Source organism: Blennius ocellaris (assembly GCF_963422515.1).
Source record: "Blennius ocellaris genome assembly, chromosome: 20".
Classification (NCBI taxonomy): domain Eukaryota; kingdom Metazoa; phylum Chordata; class Actinopteri; order Blenniiformes; family Blenniidae; genus Blennius; species Blennius ocellaris.
The window spans coordinates 17,094,412-17,114,719 of NC_137669.1; the positions used below are offsets into that span (position 1 = coordinate 17,094,412).

General features: G+C 43.4%; 1 protein-coding gene across 1 annotated transcript in view; it reads left to right on the forward strand.

Annotated features, from left to right (window-relative positions):
• Positions 1–20,308, forward strand: part of LOC308144905 (dolichyl-diphosphooligosaccharide--protein glycosyltransferase subunit STT3B) — a 94,011-nt gene that overhangs the window by 64,945 nt on the left and 8,758 nt on the right. The window contains exons 5-10 of the mRNA XM_080516184.1: positions 4,248–4,347; positions 6,822–6,920; positions 9,348–9,494; positions 15,457–15,505; positions 16,145–16,299; positions 18,036–18,247. Coding sequence (XP_080372310.1) covers positions 4,248–4,347; positions 6,822–6,920; positions 9,348–9,494; positions 15,457–15,505; positions 16,145–16,299; positions 18,036–18,247 — 762 coding nt within the window. The remainder of the gene's footprint in view (positions 1–4,247; positions 4,348–6,821; positions 6,921–9,347; positions 9,495–15,456; positions 15,506–16,144; positions 16,300–18,035; positions 18,248–20,308) is intronic.

The window sequence follows — 20,308 nt, forward strand, 5'->3', positions numbered from 1 at the left end:
GGTCTGAAATTCTGAGTGATAACAGCTCAATGACTTGGCTCTGAACATTTTCTGATTCCTGCCCTCTGCTGTTAACCCCGTCACTCGAAAAGAAGGCCAGAATGTTTGAGCCGCAATTTCAAACAGTGGATCTCACGCGCACACACGCACACACACACACACACACACACACACACACACACACATAGAGCATTGGATTCGGTTGCAAGCATTCATTTTCACAAGGTCTTTTAATGTGACGAGAAGGACAGTTTGACCCATTCTTGTTTCATTGTGCTTTTGAAGTTCGAAGTAAAATGGCAGTCAAGTTGTTTGTCCTGAATTGTGGACACTGAGTTCAACTCTCTGCCATATTGATGTTTTCATTTCTCACTCTGACTTGTTCTGGGCAGAACTAAATGAGAATGTATTCATCTGTATTCATGGTCTGGCGTGAAGAATTGCATAGACCTTCAGTTGCTCGTATCACCATTTTGATTCAGATTAAAATTGTACCTGGGCCATGTCAACATGTCAACGATGTTATTACCGTCACTGTGATCTAATAGAGCGGCTGGCTTTGTTCAGCAGAAAGAATAACTGCCGTGCTGCAGAGCTTTTAGCGTGGCTTTCAGCTGTGTTTGCATATGCGATGCATCTCTTTTGGTTGCGTTGACACTGGCAACAAAATATATGTACACAAAAAGCTAATTAAACAACTGGCTTGACAAATAGTTCCCATGAAACTTCCACAGCAATTGTTTTTTTTTTTCTTTTCTTTTCTTTTCGGCGATTTGCACTCCTTGGATTATTGTGATAATGATTTTTCCCAGCCAAGCCTTACATATATTAAATGTGTACATGAGGCAAAACAAGAAAATATGTAAATCAAGAAAAAATCATGACGATAATCCAGTATTCACATTTTGTGTATTTCGTTCAGCTGCTCCTCAGTCACATTCATGCATTCACACACTGATGGTGCCGACTGCTCTGCAGTGTTTTAGCTTTCAATTGGGAGCAATTTGGGGTTCATCATCTTCCCCGAGGACCCTCAGGCATCGGCAGAGATGGAAATTGCCCCTCCAACCTTGTGAATCAAGGACTTTTTCAAACAACTCTTCCTATGAATGCCACATCCAGGAATTTGCGGAAGCATTCTGAACTTCGGCTGCTTTAAACGTGGGCAGGTCCAAAAAAATACAAGAGGGAGCGTCTTTGTGAAACCTGGCAAGCTGAGGACATCAGTCGGAAATCAAAATGAAGTCCTGGCCGAACAACATGATCTGCTCAAGCTATCACATGATAGAGGTGTTTTTGAATATTGGTCTGACTTTGACCTGAATGGCGTGGTCGACACGATTGCCGCTGCTATTAGTGCAGTGAATCTGCGCAAATGTGAAACGGAACAGGTCTGTTCATCGGTTCTCTCCCGGGTTGAATCACAAGCCCTGCTGTGATTCAACCCGAGTGTGAAGGCTGTGGGGACGCAGAGCTTTTAAAATACCCAGCACCGGGCGCCTCAGAAGGACCGTGTCGTCACCGCAGACTATCGTTAATCTGCACAGTGGAAAAATTCCTGCTGTTGATTTGACACTTTTTTGGCCGCTTGATATTTATCTCCACCTTCGCCACAAATTTGAACTGCGATGGCTCCCATAGTCCGATGAGCGGAAGAGGAATAAAGTATCCGATGTTTGTTAAACGCCTCGTGGAGAGGGGCTTTCAGTAGGTCTGAATAACAATGCAATAATAAAAAGACAAACACCGTGGTCTGTAGCGGTAGTCATGGAAACATGACTGCCGGACAAAGCACCGTTTAGCCGCTACAGCCATTGAAACGAGCAACGGAGGACGAGTCGCATCTTCAGTGTCTTTCCCAAGGACACTTGGACGTGTCGGCCAGCCGGGATGGTGATGAAACAGTCCAGTCCATCACTGCTCCAGATAGCCTCAAATTTATACCGCATCATTGCTTCCTCGGCGGGCAGAGATATTTTGTCTGTTGAAAGGGAATAAAGTGAAAATTGTTAACCACCACGAGAATTCTTTGCGCTGCGATTGTCCAACTCCCCCCAAACAGAACATTCAGCCCCTCCCCCTCCTCTCCATCAGAGGTTAATGACAACCCTTCGAAAAAACGTTTTCTGACTTCTGAGTCGATATTGCTCCTCACTAATGTCGGAAGGATCGATATTTTAAAGACCTCTTTTATTAGGTTTACCTCCCAGAATCACAGGCCGTTGTGTTTTTAAACTCCACAGAAGGCTGTGCTGTCTTTTCAATCCTTTTCAATTTCAATCCACATGTTTTGGGGGGGCATTGACACTGCAGATGAGGGTATGTTATGGGATGATTTTAAGTACATGTGCCAGATGAGTTTTGTTTTTTAACACTCCTCCACACTTCCTTTCACTCCTACTCTGCATCTTCAGTTTTCCTGAGTTTTGTCATGCTCCCGCGCACACACACACACACACACACAAAAAAAAAAGGACACGGTGTGTTTAGTCGAGTTGTGCAGCTGGTCGCCTCGTTCGCTCGCTGCTCCCTCTATGTTGTGTTTTCAATTAGTTTCCAGTCAGTCAGCGTCACTGACTTTATCAGCCGTCCTTGTGTCAACACTGAAAATGAGTCTTAAATTGAAGTCATAGCTGGTATTCATTCAAGTTACGGTTCACATGCTACTAATTGGCTGTCACCATATGAAAGAACAGATGCAAATGACTGCCAAAAGATAATTGCACCGGCGAGGAACTTATTTAGATCCCCCCCCCCCCCCCCCCCTTTCACTCTGCCTTAATGTGGGATATTAATGTTTTTATCAATTAGACATGACGGGCAGTTTTTTTGGGGTTGTTTTTTTTTTTTTGTAATAAATAATGATCGCTCTTTTCATCGCTCTTAGCAGGTGCAATGAGGCCCCTTTTGACAAGCTGTTGTGGATAAAGGCTCCAACAGTTTGTGTAAACGTATTCTCTGCTGTTTAATTCACTGCCTTCTTGCTGAGTTTTCTCTCACTTTCCCTCTGCCGTGCTCTCTCTGGAGTCTTTGTCTCTCTCCTCCAGCCTCTTGTGTCTTTCTGAGGAGTGCTCTCACCGCTCCCATTTGCCCTTTTCCGGTAGACAAGAACACGCAGTTGAAAAGTTGTCAGCCATGTTTTTTAGCGGCGTCGTTTTATGGCCCACTCATCCACATCCAGTAATGCGATGCTTAGCAGGCCACTAAAATGGTTGAGGTGGGATTTTAGTGGTGCTTTTTAAAGTTATTGGTGCATCTCAAGTTGATTGTCTGGTTTTTATAGATTCTATATATGTCAGGTTTTCATGGCTGCCTGCTTATGGTGTAATGGTGAAAGGTAGTAAGACTTTACATCGTTTAAATGAGTCTCTTCCTGGTATTTGAGAGAGGTTTTCAAACTGTGTGGGGCAGGAAGCTTCAGTTGTAAAAATCTAGGATTCTGGGGGACACCATTTCAATTTCTACTTTTATTTTTAATGCATGATGATGAGTTCAAATGATAAATTAACTTTTTCTGCAAAACTATAAGTGATGCTTATGACATTTGCAGACACTATATGAAGAGTATTTAACATTTAGGCATGTTTAAAATTTGAAGTGTCCAACTACCCTCAGACGAGTCACTTTTTATGCCGTATGAATCCCAATAGTATGTCGATAGCGATGCAGTGGTTAACACTCATCTCATAATAAGAATGTTTGCGGCTCAAGTCTGGCTCTGGAGTTTGCATGTTCTCTACCCAGGCTTGAAGAAAGCATTGGATGGTTGAATGAATCCAAACAGCTGTAAACGGTAATATCATTTCAGCACAAGTTTAAGGCATTTTGAAGATGAAACAATGCGCAGATTATCAGAGTAATTGGAAAAATAATTGATGATTAGAATCATTGATACGAGCCAAGCTTCCATTTTCAAACCCAGGAAGAAAATTTAGAGTCAATGGCTGAATTGGAAATGTCCAGCAGCCTGATTTCATCGCACATTGCCAGGGATTAAAAATGGATCATTGTGCTGGAGCCCTACAGGAGTGTGAGGCTGCAAACCCGACGTCACGTGCTTGATCAGCTCTGGTTGTCCATAAATACGCTTTAGGCAGTAACAGAAATCTTGACAACACATGACATCAAATACAAGACGAAAAGTCTTTTCCCAGAAAGATTCTCCCGTGTTCTTGCTGGAGGGGGGGGGGGGGGCTTTCGATATCTACAGAACCTGACATTTCTCTATGTCTTTGTGTATTTTCCAGGTGTCGGCGTGGGGAGGCTACGTGTTCATCATCAACCTGATTCCCCTGCATGTGTTTGTGCTGCTGCTGATGCAACGCTACAGCAGAAGAGTCTACATCGGTGAGGCGCACGCGGCGCATAAGTTATTAAAGCCGACGCTAACTTTCAGCATGCGACTTGATATTTGAAACTCCCCCACACTCGGCGGCAGCTGAAACGGAGCCCGTATTCTCACTCGTTTTTCCCCCTCGGCGTCTCCCCGATGTCGTCGCCTCTGCGTTTGAATCCGAATCGAGTTCAAACACCCTGTAGCCTCATTCCTATGCTCACACTGTGCAGACTTCCACACACCCACTCAACACTGAATACAGCCACCTAACATCACCCATCCATCCAGTTTTGTTTATCATTTAGTCATCAGTATCATTTTGTTTATTTGACCACAGGCTTTATTTTTTATTTTTTTTTCTTCAAATTTTTGACTTCCAGGGTGGCCAAAATTCTTGCCAAAACGAAAATGTCTCTAGATTACATTAAACGGTCAAATCTCATCACATTTCAAGTTGACAACTCCACATTTTAACTTTGTTTTGGTGGAAGGAAGCACCAGCGGCCACCATTAACCCCCTGAAATAATTCCAATCTGAAATCCTTTCTCTCTCTCTCTCTCCGGAATGCTGCCGGCAAAACCCTTTGCATGTTTTCACAAACTCTTAATATGCCGTTCATGCTGTTGATATTCTCCAGCCCATGAGGTAGCGAGCTTCCGCTGTATTTTCCCAGTACTTTCAGTAATCGGAGGATTAGAACGGTAATGAAAAAGGACTGTTTGTTGTGTGCCAACGCCGCTGCTGCACACTTCAACCAATGGTCTCAAATACATTAACAAGGCAAGGAAACCCACACGTTCACTCTTTACAAGACTCACCTGTTAATTGAAATTCATGTAAAGTAACTAACTTTAAAGAATCTATAAAAAGAAACAACATTCTGATGCAACATGATTATGTTCATCCATAGTTCAGAGGTTTTCAGTGTTAAGCTGCACTGTAGAAAATGATACAATAAACACGCGGTGAAGAGACGTTGTGTGGTATGACGTTAAAGATGCTTCTCCTTTGCACTGCAAATCGGCGTCTTTTCTTATTTTTATCATTTCTCTTGAAAAATGTAATTATCATTTTCATGTCGGTAATGGCCTGCACTCTGAAAAGATTTGCCCCTCGGTAATCGAATCTGCCAAAATGATTTATAGCCCTCAACTTTTTTTTTTTTTTTTTTGACTGTGGGAAAAGAAGTCAAGTCGTGATGGAAATTGTTTGTTTAATGCAACTTTTGATCGTAACTAGGTTGAGAATATCATGAGAAGTTCGTGGGGGAGTAATGTTTCTCTGGAGAGCCGACTGTGGCTGATTATCCATCCTGTGTTTTATTGTACCATTTCATTGCAGTCTATACATCTATACATGTTTGTAGGTTCTTGTTATATTGCAATTGTGATTTTGCTCTTGCTGCTGCCTTGCGAAATAGATCTTCACCTTAATGAGACACCGGGTGAAATAATGTTGAAATAAAAATAGGGAAAAATCACACAGAACACCCTGCAGCTCTACGATTCTTCATACCCCTTCACCATCTACACATCAAGTTGAGCCATTACCCAGCAGCAGACTCTCCTGATGTGGTCAAAATGAATGGTACTATGTCAAGTACCATCTCTGCATGATTATCCGTCGCAGTTGCGGTAACGACAAAGCTGAGAGCTTTTGAGATGAATAAACATCCTCTTCATCGTGAAGGGGATCTGACCTACCTCTGCTCCATCTCCAAACTCGGCTCCACGAAGCCGGGCTGTGAGATGAGCTGGAAAATGTTCCTGTTTCGCAGCCCGAGGATCAGCCAACGACCTCCTGCAAATGAAAGATGCACGTGCCACAGATTCACACGTCAGAAGAGGCATTCAGGCACCCGCTCTGCGGCTGTGCCTTCCCTCCACGCCTCATATACCCCGTCTCGTTTTCAGAGCCAGGTGTCTCCGTCACAACCAAGTAACGCACAAAAAAGAAAAATAGAAAGTCCTTGTTTAATAAAACGCCTCGCAGTCTGTGTTCCCTCTCAATTCATCTCGCTCTGTCTTGAGTCAATAGCAGCTGTGTGAAGAAGAGATTGCTGAGGGCGGTCAAAACTACTTCAAAAAAGAGGCACACTCTTCAGGAAGAGTATGAAATCTTAATTAAGCTGGTGCGTCTGCGAATCGGTTCCCCCCCCCCAGCTACTAAGGTGGGAGTTTCACTGTTCTCAGCACCGTCGTCTCACTCCAGGCCTCCCCGCCACACTGCGCCGAGCCAGCTCCCATTTTCTCAGTAAATGACATTAGATGAGGTGTTTTATATTTACTGCCTCTGAGGTACAACAGTGAAAATCAATAGGCTTTAAATACCTCTACTGAGGTAGATTTCCCTGAGTGGGACCCAAACTGGAGTGAAGGAGCAGAACAGCGTTGCTCCGCTTTATTTTGATTGTTTGGATGCCTGCCCTTTCATGTACAGGTTCTAATTAAATATATTGTGTTTGTTGTGTTTTCCACTTCACAGCTTACAGCACCTTCTTCATCGTGGGGCTCGTGCTGTCGATGCAGGTTCCTTTCGTCGGCTTCCAGCCAATCAGGACCAGCGAGCACATGGCTGCTGCCGGTAAGTCCCACCCTCACCGAAGAGCAAATTCCCTACTAGAACATTCACCATGAATGTCGGTTTATCCGACAATGCACGCAGCAATCCCTGGAAAATGTTGTTTATATTCAAAGATGTTCCTCAGTCGTTCTCAAAAGTCGCAAACGGCTGAATATACCTGCCAAGTGCTCTTAGTAGTAATACCACGGATGACCTGTGGGGCAGCGTTGTGCAGTTTAGCTCATGTTCGACCAGTGTAAATGACAAAGACGGCAGTACAATGCTTGAAATGCAGGTCGCAATTTAGACATGTAAAGAAACCATATTTAGCCTGTTCTTCCTGTGTCTTTCTTTCAATCCTTTACACCGTTCACTCTTTTCTAAACTAATATTCAAGTCATGCTTTTTTTTTCTCAACCAAATGATTTTACTTGCCCGAATCAGCTCCTAGTGCTGCTCACCACCACTGATGATTGACCTCCATCCCTTAATGAACTGATCATATTGTTTCACCCTCAAAGAATTATTGCAGCGTCTTTTTCCCTCCAGCTGTGTTGAAGCTTCGCTTCCTGTATAATTCAGTCGAGCTCAGAGTTGCCAAATGAGATTTGGCAGCTCTGGGAGCTTAATTTAACTTTTTTCCTTTTTTTTAAATTACCCATTTTGTGCAAATATCTTTAATGCAGACTCATATATTCGTGTTTTTGGTTTGTAAACACACAAGTGGAATTTCTTTGTACTTGAGGCAGCTCTTATTAATATTTTTATGAGTGAATGAAAATGTTTTTCTGCAATCTAACCTAAACAAACTATTCAGTTGAGGTGAGATGTTGAATTTGTGTTGACTAATACAGACATCTCTTAGCTTGAATTGCTTTGAAATTGTTTTTCATCTCAGCTCTCTATAGAATTTCCTCTTTACAAGTCAAACAACGTAATTGAGCAGACAGTCTGTCTGGATTTTATTTGTCTTCTTAGTCTTCTTCTTTTTTTTTTTCAATACAAGGACACACAGGGTGCATAAACAGTTTCCGTTTATCCAACCTGCCACAAAACACCGGGCGGAGAAGGTTAAGGCTGACTGCCGTCCTCCATCTGGTGAAAGTGTGACTGTACAGTGGCTTGATACCCGAAGCACCTGCCAGTGGATGCACACTGGATCCTCTTGTGCTCTTCGGCGTCGGCCACGCTCCGTCTGCAGGCGAACGTGAAGAATAACATCCACCGAGACAGAAAGAGGCAGCCAGCTTCGCGTGTCGCCCATATGGGTTCAGAACTTTAAGTACTTTTCATTTTGGCTTGTGGTTAGTTTATTAAAGCTTGTTGAGTATCACTTCTCAAGAGTGTGCCCATCTGCTGCCTGACAGCATGGACGGGTGCGTGCGTACACAGAGGATTGTTGCATCCATTTACAGCTGTTGGCAGCTTTGGGAAAGCAGCGTCATCTTTTTTTTTTTTTTTCCCGTTTCTTTTTTTTCCGTTTCCTTTTTTCTTGAGGGATTCACTAAAGACCGCAGCAGGTGCATATTGAAGTGTCCCCGTTTTCCTGGGCGTCTGCAACACAAACAAGCGAGATGGGAGCCTTAGAAGAATGTAGCACCCCCCCCCCCCCCCCCCCCCCCCCCAAAAAAAATAGAAGCATGACTTCTTATCTTCAAGTGGGGTTTTTTTTCTATGTTGTCTGCGTAGCAGCTGCTTGCAACATCTGGCGGTTGCGTTCATGGAGCACAGCAGGGGGGTGTGGGAGGGGTGGGGGGGGGTGGGTGGGTGTGAGGCAGCGACTGAAGCCACGGACTTGTCGGTACCGTGGAGATGTCAGCCCTTGAGGCAGCAGAGCGGAGTGGCAGGTAGTGACAAGCATGTTGGCACAATGGCAGCTCTCCGGGAGACGGTTCGAGGCTTTAACCTTGAAAGTGGGCGACACCTCCTGTGGGCGGGCGGATCGCAGGGGAGTCGGAAGGATTCACAAAAGGTCCGTTAAAGGATGTTGTGTGATGAAAGAGAGAGAAACCGGGCTACCCTCGTTTCAATTTTTTTTTTTTTTTTTTTTTTTTTTTTTAAATAACGTATCCTGAATCCGCCAAACAGAGAGACGCGCTGGAGAAAAGAACGGCTCCGAGGAAAGCAAAAGGATGGAGGAGAGAAGTGTGGCCGAAGGGGAAGGGAACGAGAGAAGGGCTTTTATTTACACAGATCTGTCTCATGCATTTGAAATCTGTCGTCCTGCGGTATTTGTCTTTCACTTCCCCGGCGAACAGCCGGAGGGGGGGGGGGGGGTATCGCACGCCGCTTTGTGCAGGATCCTGCCAGGAACGACAACAGAGCTTCTTAACCACGCAAAACCCCCGCTTTGTTCGCCCGCAGGACGACGGCATCAATCAGAGCCCTCCTCAAATATTCCGCCGTGTTTGCTCGCTCCTTCATTTGTCTCTCTGCCTCTCCCCTCAGGTGTGTTCGCGCTCCTCCAGGCTTACGCTTTCCTGCAGTACCTGAAGGACAGGCTGACCAGACAGGAGTTTCAGACGCTGTTCTTCCTCGGAGTCTCTCTCGCCGCCTGCGTCGTCTTCCTCACCGTGATCTATCTCACATACACAGGTCCGTATGCCCACGACGCACAACTTCACACACCGACGCACCCAGTGGCTCATTGTCGACATAAAAGTGCTCAATCTGGCTCTTTGCATCCAGCAAAGTCAAATCTGAGAGTTTCCGTGGCGGCTTCACCTCGGCGTGACTCCGCCGTCGAGCTTTCTGAAAGTCAGATGAAACATTCACATTGAGACGTCAGCTGGTGCTCCGGGACTCTGCGTCAGACATTTTGCTGGCAGTTTATAGGCCAAATTAATTGGGGGGAAAAAATTCTCAAAAGATTCATTTAGATTTAAAAAAACCAAAATCAAATGAAAAATCATTGGCTGGAACCGCTCTCGTAAGCAGTTATCATCAGTCAGCAACCAGACTTGGCGGATGAGGGGACTTCTCGTTATTCAGTATGTATTTTGCACAACATAAACAAACGGCTAATTCAGCATGCGCTAAGATCAGAAAAAAGTAACAATTTGAATGTAAAAGCAACCTAAATCGCGTTTTAATTAATGCCCCACCACCAAACCGCTTTTGTTTAATACCGGCTGATAAACAAAGACTTTGTTTCAGTTTTCTCTGCTGCGTTTCCTCTTCATCGCCCACAACAGTACAACAGATATAATATTGACAATAATGACAGTTTCCATGTAAGCCAATCCTGCAGTTTCATCGTGTATCGTCTGAGAAATTAGGTTGTTGACAACAGAAATTTGCGAGCACAACCTGAGAAATGTAACATTTGATTCATGTAAAGTCTGCGGTGATATTTTTGTTGGAAAAAACCCTCCCGCTGCGTTGCGTAATCACACATGCAAATCAAACACTAACAATGCAGATGTGGCATGTCCTCGTGTAGTTTGAATGTCTAATTTCATCCTAATAAGATTGTAATTTACAGATAATAACACGGAGGATGGTAATGAATTCACTCCTGTCTGTCTATGCGTCATTGAATTAGCATAATATGGAATAAGCTGCTGCGCGTTTGGCTGAGATATGGTGAATAACTCTCCTTTTGTGCAAGGATCAGTCGTCTCTGTTCTGACACTGATCCCGATCTGGGATTTCAGCCATATTATACTTGTTTCATTTTTTTTTTTTTAGTGTACTATCCACTATCCCCTGATGGTCTGACCTGAAGCCCTCTCCAGCTGGCTGCTAATCAGCCCTCTGTTTGTCAGAAAATTAAACCTGGTAGGCAAACGATAAACAAATCTAAACCGATACGGATACTGCAGCCACGCACATCGGGGAACTTGTTGAGGACTTGCTCTTTATCGAATGGCTTCTCGTGTGAATCTGTGGCGTGTTTCGCCTGGCCCGGTCGAACCCCAATTAGCGCAACCAGCTGGTCGAACTTTGTCACTGTTAATGTTTCTCTTCATTATTTCACCGTGTGGCCGCGGAACATCGCTCGGGGTTACAGTTGCAGGTTATTGACGTTATTTGTCTCCTGGTGAGGAGTTTGATTCAGGAGGACAGATACAGCAGCCTGCAGACAGAAACATTTTGATCTCCGTTACAAACGGTAAATAAAAAGTTGTCGGGTCAGACCACAACATCCACATGTACTGGTGCAGTAAATGCCAGTGAATGTAAATGTTGGTGAAACAGATTTCAACAGGGCCATTTTTGAAAATCTTTTTTCTCCCCGTGATGAAGTGTTAAAATGATGGATGGATTACGGAGAATAACAATCAATTCCTTACACACTTTGTTTTTGGAAATACACTCGTTTTAAAAGGTGTATGTGTAAACTGTAAGATGAGAGCTTCAGTACTGTCTGGAGTCCTGCTCATCATTGTTGTAATGTTTTCCGTTTCCAATGCCGCGTCGGAGCTGTTTACTGGTTTCACGTGTCTCCCGGTGAAGTGTTTGGACCGAGAGGGGGAGATGCATTCAGACTCCAGACATACCTTCAGGTCAAGCAAGTTTTGTACTTTGGAAGCGTTGCTCTGAAAATGCCTTCCCACCACACAGTTCTCTTTTTCCTTTGTTGTGAAACAGTGTGTTACCACAAACTGTTCCCCTGTTAGCTTCAACAGACTGTAAGATGGGAGCCGACAAGCTCTTTCGTATCACCTTTCCTGTGTTTATTATTTATCATCTTATCAATTTCAGTGCTTCAGCTTCAACTGTTGTTGCTGTTTATTGATTTCATTTGGTTGACGGACAAGTCGACGTTATGTTTTATTTAAAGGCGGCACAAAGTTTTGAAAACACAAGTACACGATCGTCATGTGAATTTCCGCGCAGGAACCAAATGAAGCTCCAAAGACGACATTTTGGCCACTTCCTTCTGGATCTGAATGTCAAATCAAGCACATGAGCGTTCTAGCAGAAGTCCTTCCTGATGGAGCCTCGTTGAGGGAGTCACAGCGCCGATCGACAGTGAGCTATTGATCAGCGGACTGTTGGTTCTGAGCCTGTTTTCTAAACCACCACACAGCTTTGTGTTCTTTAAGACAACAACCTCCGACTTACCCGTCACGTCTCTACGGTCGCTCGGCATTCTTTACACACATTTCATGGAGTTTTTATGATCCTGTGCCCATCCAAAAGAAAACTGGTTTTGCTTGTTACAAATGCTTTGTTGAAAATCCCTTTCTCTCTTAAAGACACATTTGTGAAATACAGTTTTGACATTTATGTTGTGAAGAAAGCTGAACTTGAGTTGAGAACGGTCCACTACCCTGGGTGTATTATGTATAGATGGTTATTGGAGTCACTATGCACTTAGAGAAATAATATGGCAGAAACACAAGGTTTTACTTACTTTCTCAGGTTTCTGTTGGAATCTGCTTCCACACGCCAACACTTTAATGTGACTACATCTTCTGCACATTACATAAGAAACTATCCGCACAGAAACCAATATTTTTTTCCGTTTACAACGTCTATACACGAAAGAAACGCACTCCATTAAGCATAAATATTTGACTAGAAGATGAGCGGACATCCGCCTTGGTTTCCGTGTGCACACCTTCTTCTACTGTGTAATATTTATCAGCTTTATAAAATATGAGCGCGCTGCTTCAAATACTCGCCTCACTTTGGCCGGCTTCCTTTCAATTCAGATTCTTGTAAGCACGGTTGCCAGGCTTTCACTCACGCACATTTCCCAGCGCCCCCCGACCCACCGTCCGTCCGTCCGTATGCACGTGCAGAAGTCCGCCGGCTTCATCTGGTAAACGCTGTGATCTGTCAGCCATCTGAGCGGCGTCAGTGGAATGCCAGCATTGAGAACCAGAATGCGCGTGATTCACTCCAAAGTGCCAGACTGTTTCGTCTACATTACAGCAGCCCGGGCGGTGGTGTTTTTTTTCTTCTTCAATATTTTCAACTCGGAGCCAAATATCGATTGTTTAAATCAGTGTCATCCTTCAAATCACCTCCCTAAATATCTCCATCTCACTCTTTAATGTTTCCCCACCCCTCTTCTCTCCGGACCGCTTTGGTTTAAGGCTCCGTAACTCCATATATAAAAAGTGCTCCTTTTAATAAATAAAATGTTATCGATTTCAGCATCACTTTGATTAAACACATTAGTCACGAGCCCTTCTGGAGAGTCACGGAGTGGCATGGCGCAGCAGCCGCGAGCCCGTCCCAAAGTGCGAAGCGCGTGAGCGAGGCGTTTGTCGTTCCCGTCTGCGCACGTGTGGATGTGCGTGCGCGAGTGACTCCGAGAGCCCCGGGCAACAGTTCAGAGCTGGAAATGTATTCCAGATCAAAGCCCGACCAAAATAAGACATTTGTATGCGCACATAAAATGCCCTGTGCAGTTTCATTTGCAGCTTAAATGGTTTCAGTTACATTTATAAACAAGTCAATTTCAGTAATTAAATAGCATCAATAGAATGTAATTTCACCATTGACACTTACCCCACTGCAGTTTTTTTTCTTCTTTTTTCTAGGTTTTCAACTATAGAGGACAGAAAACATGGCTGCATGTCATAAATATGAATATTTGCCACCTTTGAACGCTCCATTTCAACTGCTATCCTCACTATTACAGTTCAGCACTTTTTCAATCCAACTTGTAAAACTGTGAGAATAGGTTTTTTAATTGAATCTGCCAAGTTTTGAATAATACGGTGAACATATCGTCATTAAAGTAATAATTAGAAATAATTTCCGAGAGAGAAAAAAACAAGGTTTGCGGCTGCTCTGATTACCCAATCTGTTTTTGTGGCTATCCTCAAAACTTAGAAAATGACTCATAAGTTTTTAACGGCTTTGACAAAAGAGATTCATAAACGCATTTAATTTGCATAAGCTTTGCATCAAAGAGAAAATGTATTTCCTTTTTATTTATTCTTTTATATAAAGCACCCAGTTTTGAAACGTCAGTCTTTGTTCTCACCTTCCTCTCCCTTGTTCCCTTCGGTACAAAGTCAGAAATCTAATTTATCTGCGACAAAGGAGACGTCGTACGTATCAGATGATATTAAACCAGTGGCACATTTCATCTTTAAATAGTGTCAGAGCTTTATTTCCAGGCCACCTTAATGAGCGTGGGTATACAACAATTAGTTTGTTTCGCAGTTATTATTTTCTCATTCTGAGCCCACATATTTTATGGTAATCAACAAACCAAGGAAGTTTAGTGCGTCTGGAGTAATTGATCCGTCTGCGTCAGGATACGAACGAACATGTTGGATCTTCACACAGAAAAAAAAAAAAGCTTTGAAAAAATATTTATTGGCTTGTTATTTTTCCCCTTGTTCTTTTTTTCTTGAAAAAATGTGAACAGCCAATAGTTGAGATGGATTTGTCTTTTTCTTTTTCTCTTATTTTTCATTACTCTTAATCGTATCATAGCAACATCGTGTCGTCGATATAATACATTATCTGTGGTGTATTTGCTTTAGTAAACTTTTTATTTTCTTGCTTCTTTCTTTGTGTCTGACCTTTTCTCACCCAAGAAGGGTTTTCTGAGAGATTCTGGTTTAGTTAGTTCAGGATTTTAAAAAAAGTAATACATTTGTCGTTGGATTTCTTGGCGCGGTTCTGAAAGCTTGTGCGACTCTTATCGCTACGATCTGCATGAACTCCCTGAATACATTGGACATTGTGATACTAGTTGCATAATGTAGAAAGCCTCTAACGGGAGAGTAAGTAAAGCTTTGCCAAGGTTGGTTTGATAACCGCAGAAAATCATACTAATATGGTCACTTGCCTGATAAAGGATTAATAACAATCTCTCCCAAATCACTGAGTTAAAGTGATATAAAGACAGAAATGTGTTCTTTCAAACAGAAGCTTTAACCAGACGAAACAAAAAAGGATTTTAATTTTCAAGCTGTGAAGAGATGCTTCAGATCCCTCCTTGAGTAATTAAGAAGAAGTCTTTAAATGAGCTTGTTTCTTTTTTTTAAGGTTTCCCTAAAATCTGTTTTTTAACTCGGAAGAAACAGAACACCATCAGATTAAATTTTTTGCAACTCGTCAGTAATTCTACACATTGACTCTCAGCACTTTATAAAAACTTTTCCTTGTTTATCTGGTCATTAATATTTATCATTTTTAAGATGAAAATAAGACCACAAAGTTCATAAAGTTGCTTTCCAACAGAATATTTGCGATTTATATGTTTTTTTTTTTCTAGTTTCGACTGAAAGCCAGTCGACAGACTCCAGACATCCATTCTTTTCACCCTCAGGCCGTCTCCGTTACGCTTCTCATCCTGTAGGTCAGATACTATGTTGTGCTGCGTATTTATTTAAAGTGCACAGTTGGTTTTAAGCTCTCACTGTGTGCGACTGCCAGCTGAGCCAAATTCCGGATATTGACCGAGCACTTTGCTAAAAAAAAATTGCCGCGAGCTCCAGCATCATCGCCGTCCGTCGTCAGGTGAACGCTATTCAGCGGGCGCCTCGTCGCGGCCACCAGCGCTCTCCTTGAATCAGACCATTTGAATGGAGAGCGTGGCACGACGAGCCTCTCCTCATCGATTGTCTTCTGTTTCCAGGATACATCGCGCCGTGGAGTGGCCGTTTCTACTCTCTCTGGGACACCGGGTAAGCTCTGCTGACCTTCACACTCTCCCGTCGATGGAACACTTGTTCAATCGAGTGCATGTGTGCATTTTCTCCGAGCGCAGTAAACCCGCCACCCCCACCCCCCCAACCCCCCACTGCAGCATCCCACAAGACAAAACAGCCAAGCACCGGCTGTTGAACTATTGTCTTTCTTCCAAAACGGCGCCCGGCACCCCGTGCGCTCCAAACGCACAGCAATATGTTTGATTTCCACAGCACTCTGCTGACTGAAGCAGTATGAGGTGTTTTTTTTTTTGTTTTGTTTTTTTGCAGTCTGGCGACGATTCCTCAACATGCCGTGCGTTTTCTATTTCCCAGCTGCAATCACAAAAAAGAGACAAATACTTAAGATCATATAGAAGCTGCTGTGTTGCCGCATAAACGCTCATAATGAAGAACAAATGGGGGAACACGGGACGCGAAATAAGCGCATTACTCATCAGTAGTGCTAAATTTGTTCGTGTTTTACCACAAGCATGAGGGGGGGAGCTAAATTATCTCTTTTGCCTCATAATTCTGGAGTTAATCAGGAGGATCTATTGTATAATTTGTCTCGACACTCCCATAGCGCTCCGCTCGGCATGAATTACATCCTGTCTGTCTTCTCCCTCCTCCCAGCTACGCCAAGATCCACATCCCCATCATAGCGTCGGTGTCGGAGCACCAGCCGACGACATGGGTGTCCTTCTTCTTCGACCTCCACATCCTGGTCTGCACCTTCCCAGCGGGCCTCTGGTTCTGCATCAAGAACGTCAACGACGAGCGCGTCTTCGGTGAGTCGTCACATCGTGTTAGTCCGCCTTGTTGGAGTTGACGATGCATCTCCTCCTGTCTTGTCCTGGTTGTGCGCTGCCCTTCGCCCAAGGTGAGCTGGGATTGGCTCCAGCAAGTTCAGTGGCCAGTTTGTTGTTTTTTTTTCTGCTCAGCGTCACACACTCCCACCAGTCTGATCAGCCACTGATCCGCCGCTGATTTGCCCTCCGTTTGTGAGGACCGGCTCTTTATGGAGTCCTCCAGTCAGCGTGGTGTCTGACACCAGTAAATTCAATCTCATCAGCCCGCAGAAGCTTTTCTGCTGCCAGAAGCCTGCATTGCTCTCCATTTGTGTCCTCGTATGCTCTTTATTTCCCCATAATCCACCAAGGATCCCACAATTAGTTTCTCCGAAGACTCGATTACAAATCGGCAGCACTGGCCGCCATGAGTCAGCAAAAGTTCAACGTCCCAGCAACGAGATTTTAATCTTTTGGGAGATTTTAAAGGTTTGTCAAGTTTTATTTTAGCTATCGTTAGTTCACCCTGGATGGAAATATTTTTTTTAATTTATGAAGTTTGATTGAAATAGTTCCGCTCTCTTGATTGAACTGCATTGAAATTTTTCCTCTGACTTTTTCAATGACAGTCTCCCCTAAATGGAAGACGTATCAGATGTTTTTCAAAGCATCCTCACTCTCAAAGGTCCCTGAAGTGAGACCGGAGGGTGCAGGGGGGACGTAGCAAATCCACGCATGAAGCATTTTTGTTATTCACTTTCTATTGGCATATTGAGTATTAACAGAAAACCCCACCCTTCCCTGATGAGTTCAGCTTTGTTTCGTAAACAGGCCGTTGTTTGCGGTCGGAGCCCCTCTGAAGATGTCGGCCATCTGTCCAGACTGAAAACTCCCAGCAAGCCACGGCGATGAGCTGCTATTAAATTTCATTGAACGCGAACTCAGCCGGGAGTTTCATGTCCAACCGAAAGCTTGGAAGCGTTCCAGCTGTCCTTCATCTAATATTGTCTGCAGAGAAAATAAATGGCACTTTCACTTTCACAGCCACATAATTACAACATTACAAGTCATTCATTAATTGTCACTTTCTCTGCGATAGTCCTTTAATCACCAGTTGTTCTGCTGTTAGTGTCATTTTTGTGATGTATTATTTGTTAAAGGAGGAAGAGTATTAACATGCCCGGGAAGAATGTGGCGATTAGGAGACCTGTCTGCTCATCCAAGGAATTCCCCACATCAGTACAGTAGCTTCTCTGAGCGAGGCGTGACGGCTCTCGGCGTTTAAACAAACAAATGTGAGACCGCAAAACAAGTCTACGCCGTCCCGACAGGCGAGATCGAGGGCCGTAAACCTTTTGAGTGCTTTAAACACAGTCTGTTTCTCCCTCGCACTCAATCAGACAATTAAAGGAATCGATCGGCGCCTCACTTGTTGAACCGGGTCGGCACTTCTCAAGGGCGCCGAGCAGCCGCTGCTCTCCGCTTGTAGATCCGGGCTTCGCCCCGGCTAACGTAGACTGATTATGCCGTGTTGCTCTCACAGCTTAATGCCTCTTTTCTTGTCTTTATCTCCCTCCAACATCTTCCGATTCATTTCCTGTCTCTTCTTTACATCCTCACTGCCTCCGTCCTTGTCTGACCTGCAATTTCTTTGTTCCCCCTCCCTCCCGGCCACGTCGCCTCTTCTCTCTCTCTCTCTCTCTCTCTCTCTGTCTCTTCCTCCCCCTGCTTTGCAGTGGCCTTGTACGCCATCAGCGCCGTGTATTTCGCCGGCGTTATGGTGCGTCTGATGCTGACTCTCACCCCGGTGGTGTGCATGCTGTCGGCCGTGGCGTTCTCCAGCGTCTTCGAGCACTACATGGGCGACGACACGAAGAGGGAGAAGCCCCCGGCCGAGGACAGCAGCGACGAGGACGACAAGAGGAATTCTGGGAATCTCTACGACAAGGTGCAGATGAGGAGAAACCATAGTTGAAGTTAACTTTTTTTTTTTTTTTTTTACTGTAGTGACGGGTCTTGTAGCAACAACGCTTCAGGTTTTACTCACTATGCCATGATGTCAAAAAAAACAAGTAAAGCCACAAAGAATAAAAAAAACAACAACCAGGTCAGATTTTTACATTTTACAAGTCTCAGTCGCACAGTTTTATGACACCTTTTGAGGTTTTGGATTTGTCAGTCTCATATTTGTCAGCTTCCCTCCTCGCTCCCCACCACTTTGGGTAAACTGTGATTCAACTGTGATTCAGCAGCAACTGTCGGAGGCCGGTGCCATCATTTCAGCCGGCTCACTTTCAGACTGTCGTCACGCTGAGTAAAATTGTTGTGTTATAATTCTTTTCCTCTCTTGGCGCTGCCCCGCAATACTCCTCAATGAAAACGAGCTCATAAGAAGACTCATAAGATCAACAATTACTGTAAAATTCTCAGCATCTCCGATGTTGTGGAAGCCTTAAATAGATGTAGAATTAATATGAAGGCAGTTTTACATAGAAAGGATGATTGTACAGATTGTACACTTTTAACGTGGGGACTTTAAAATTGCAATAAATATAATAATGTACTTTTTATCACCGCAGAGTTGTTTAAGTCGTTTTAGTTCAGAGGCCACGTGCAGCCAGAATTAAGCAGACTAGTAAAAAGAGCATAATATTAAATAATGAGTCCCAATTCGTATGTTTAAAATAAATACAACTACCTTCTGAAAAAAAGTCCACATTTAATTAAAAAAAAAAAAATAAATCTCATAATGCGTAACACAATAGAAGACATTCGTACTCCACAGGACTCGGATCATGTTTAAAAAACATATAATAACCAAAAAGTAGCTTTTATATTGGGGTTAAAAAGAAAAAAGCAAAAGCACTCAATCATTTCACCTCTTTTTGATGATTCCGCAGCAATAAAATCAAAATAAATTCTGTTGGTTTCAGTCGTATCATTGTCATAAAAGGGTCACGGTGCTGAATTCATACAGTGGCAGCAGGAAACACCTGGTAGCAGAAACACTAGAAAACATTTTATTAACAATTCTGCAACCACGAAATCTGAATTAATCCCGGCACCCTCGTAATAAGAGGGTTTAATTTCCCAGCAGGCGAAAATGCTGCAAATTGCCTCAATTTGTGCCTCATTTGGCTCTGAAATCTGAAATCGCGTGGAGCGCTTTGTTTCTCTTCAAACTGCCGTTGCAGGGTGCACAAATTCACCCTCGCACCATGGCTTTATGCAAATGTTTATACTAACTTTCAGTTCACCAGTTTTGAAGCCTCTTTGTTTGACACTCTTAGTTTACATGAAAAACAAAAAAAACAATCCCCACTCCAGCTTCTCACATCTTAGATAGTATTGAGAAAAGTCACAGGTTTCAAAAGCTTATCGTGCTTATGTTTGTGTGAAACAATGAGAGTACCAAAGTCTATTTTGTTTGTTTAGAAAGAAATATATCAAACAAGCTTTTTTGCTTGTCCTGCATCTGAAAACTTAACAAATTTCAGTGAAATGAGGATGTGGAAGCCGCTCAGCTGTCAGTATAATCCTACTCTCATGGTCACAGTATCACTTTAACTCTACCTCGGTTATTTATGTCTCATAGATAAACGAAGGGATCATATTCTCTGCAGTACAATTATTGATTTCAAATTCAAACTAAAATTAAAATAGAAAGTATCCAGATTATTTTACTCAAATTAACAAAATGTTGGACGTGGGCAGAAAATACAGCTAAAAAAAAAAGTGCAACAACATAGAAAATTCAATCTAAGCAAAGTAACTAGGTAGCTTATTGGTTCAAAACATCCAGAACCCCTTTCCCTCCAGGAACTGAATATTAACCCTAAACACCTCACTCTCTCAGAACAACAAAAAAAAAACGTTTGTCGTGACGAATTGTGTATTCCTTCCCTGTAGCTTGCTCCCTCCGGTACTCTGCAGCCGTTTTAAAAAGTCACCAGCCTTTAATAAAATATCACCAAGCACAACTCTGGGGTCCCTTTGTGCAGTTTGGCAC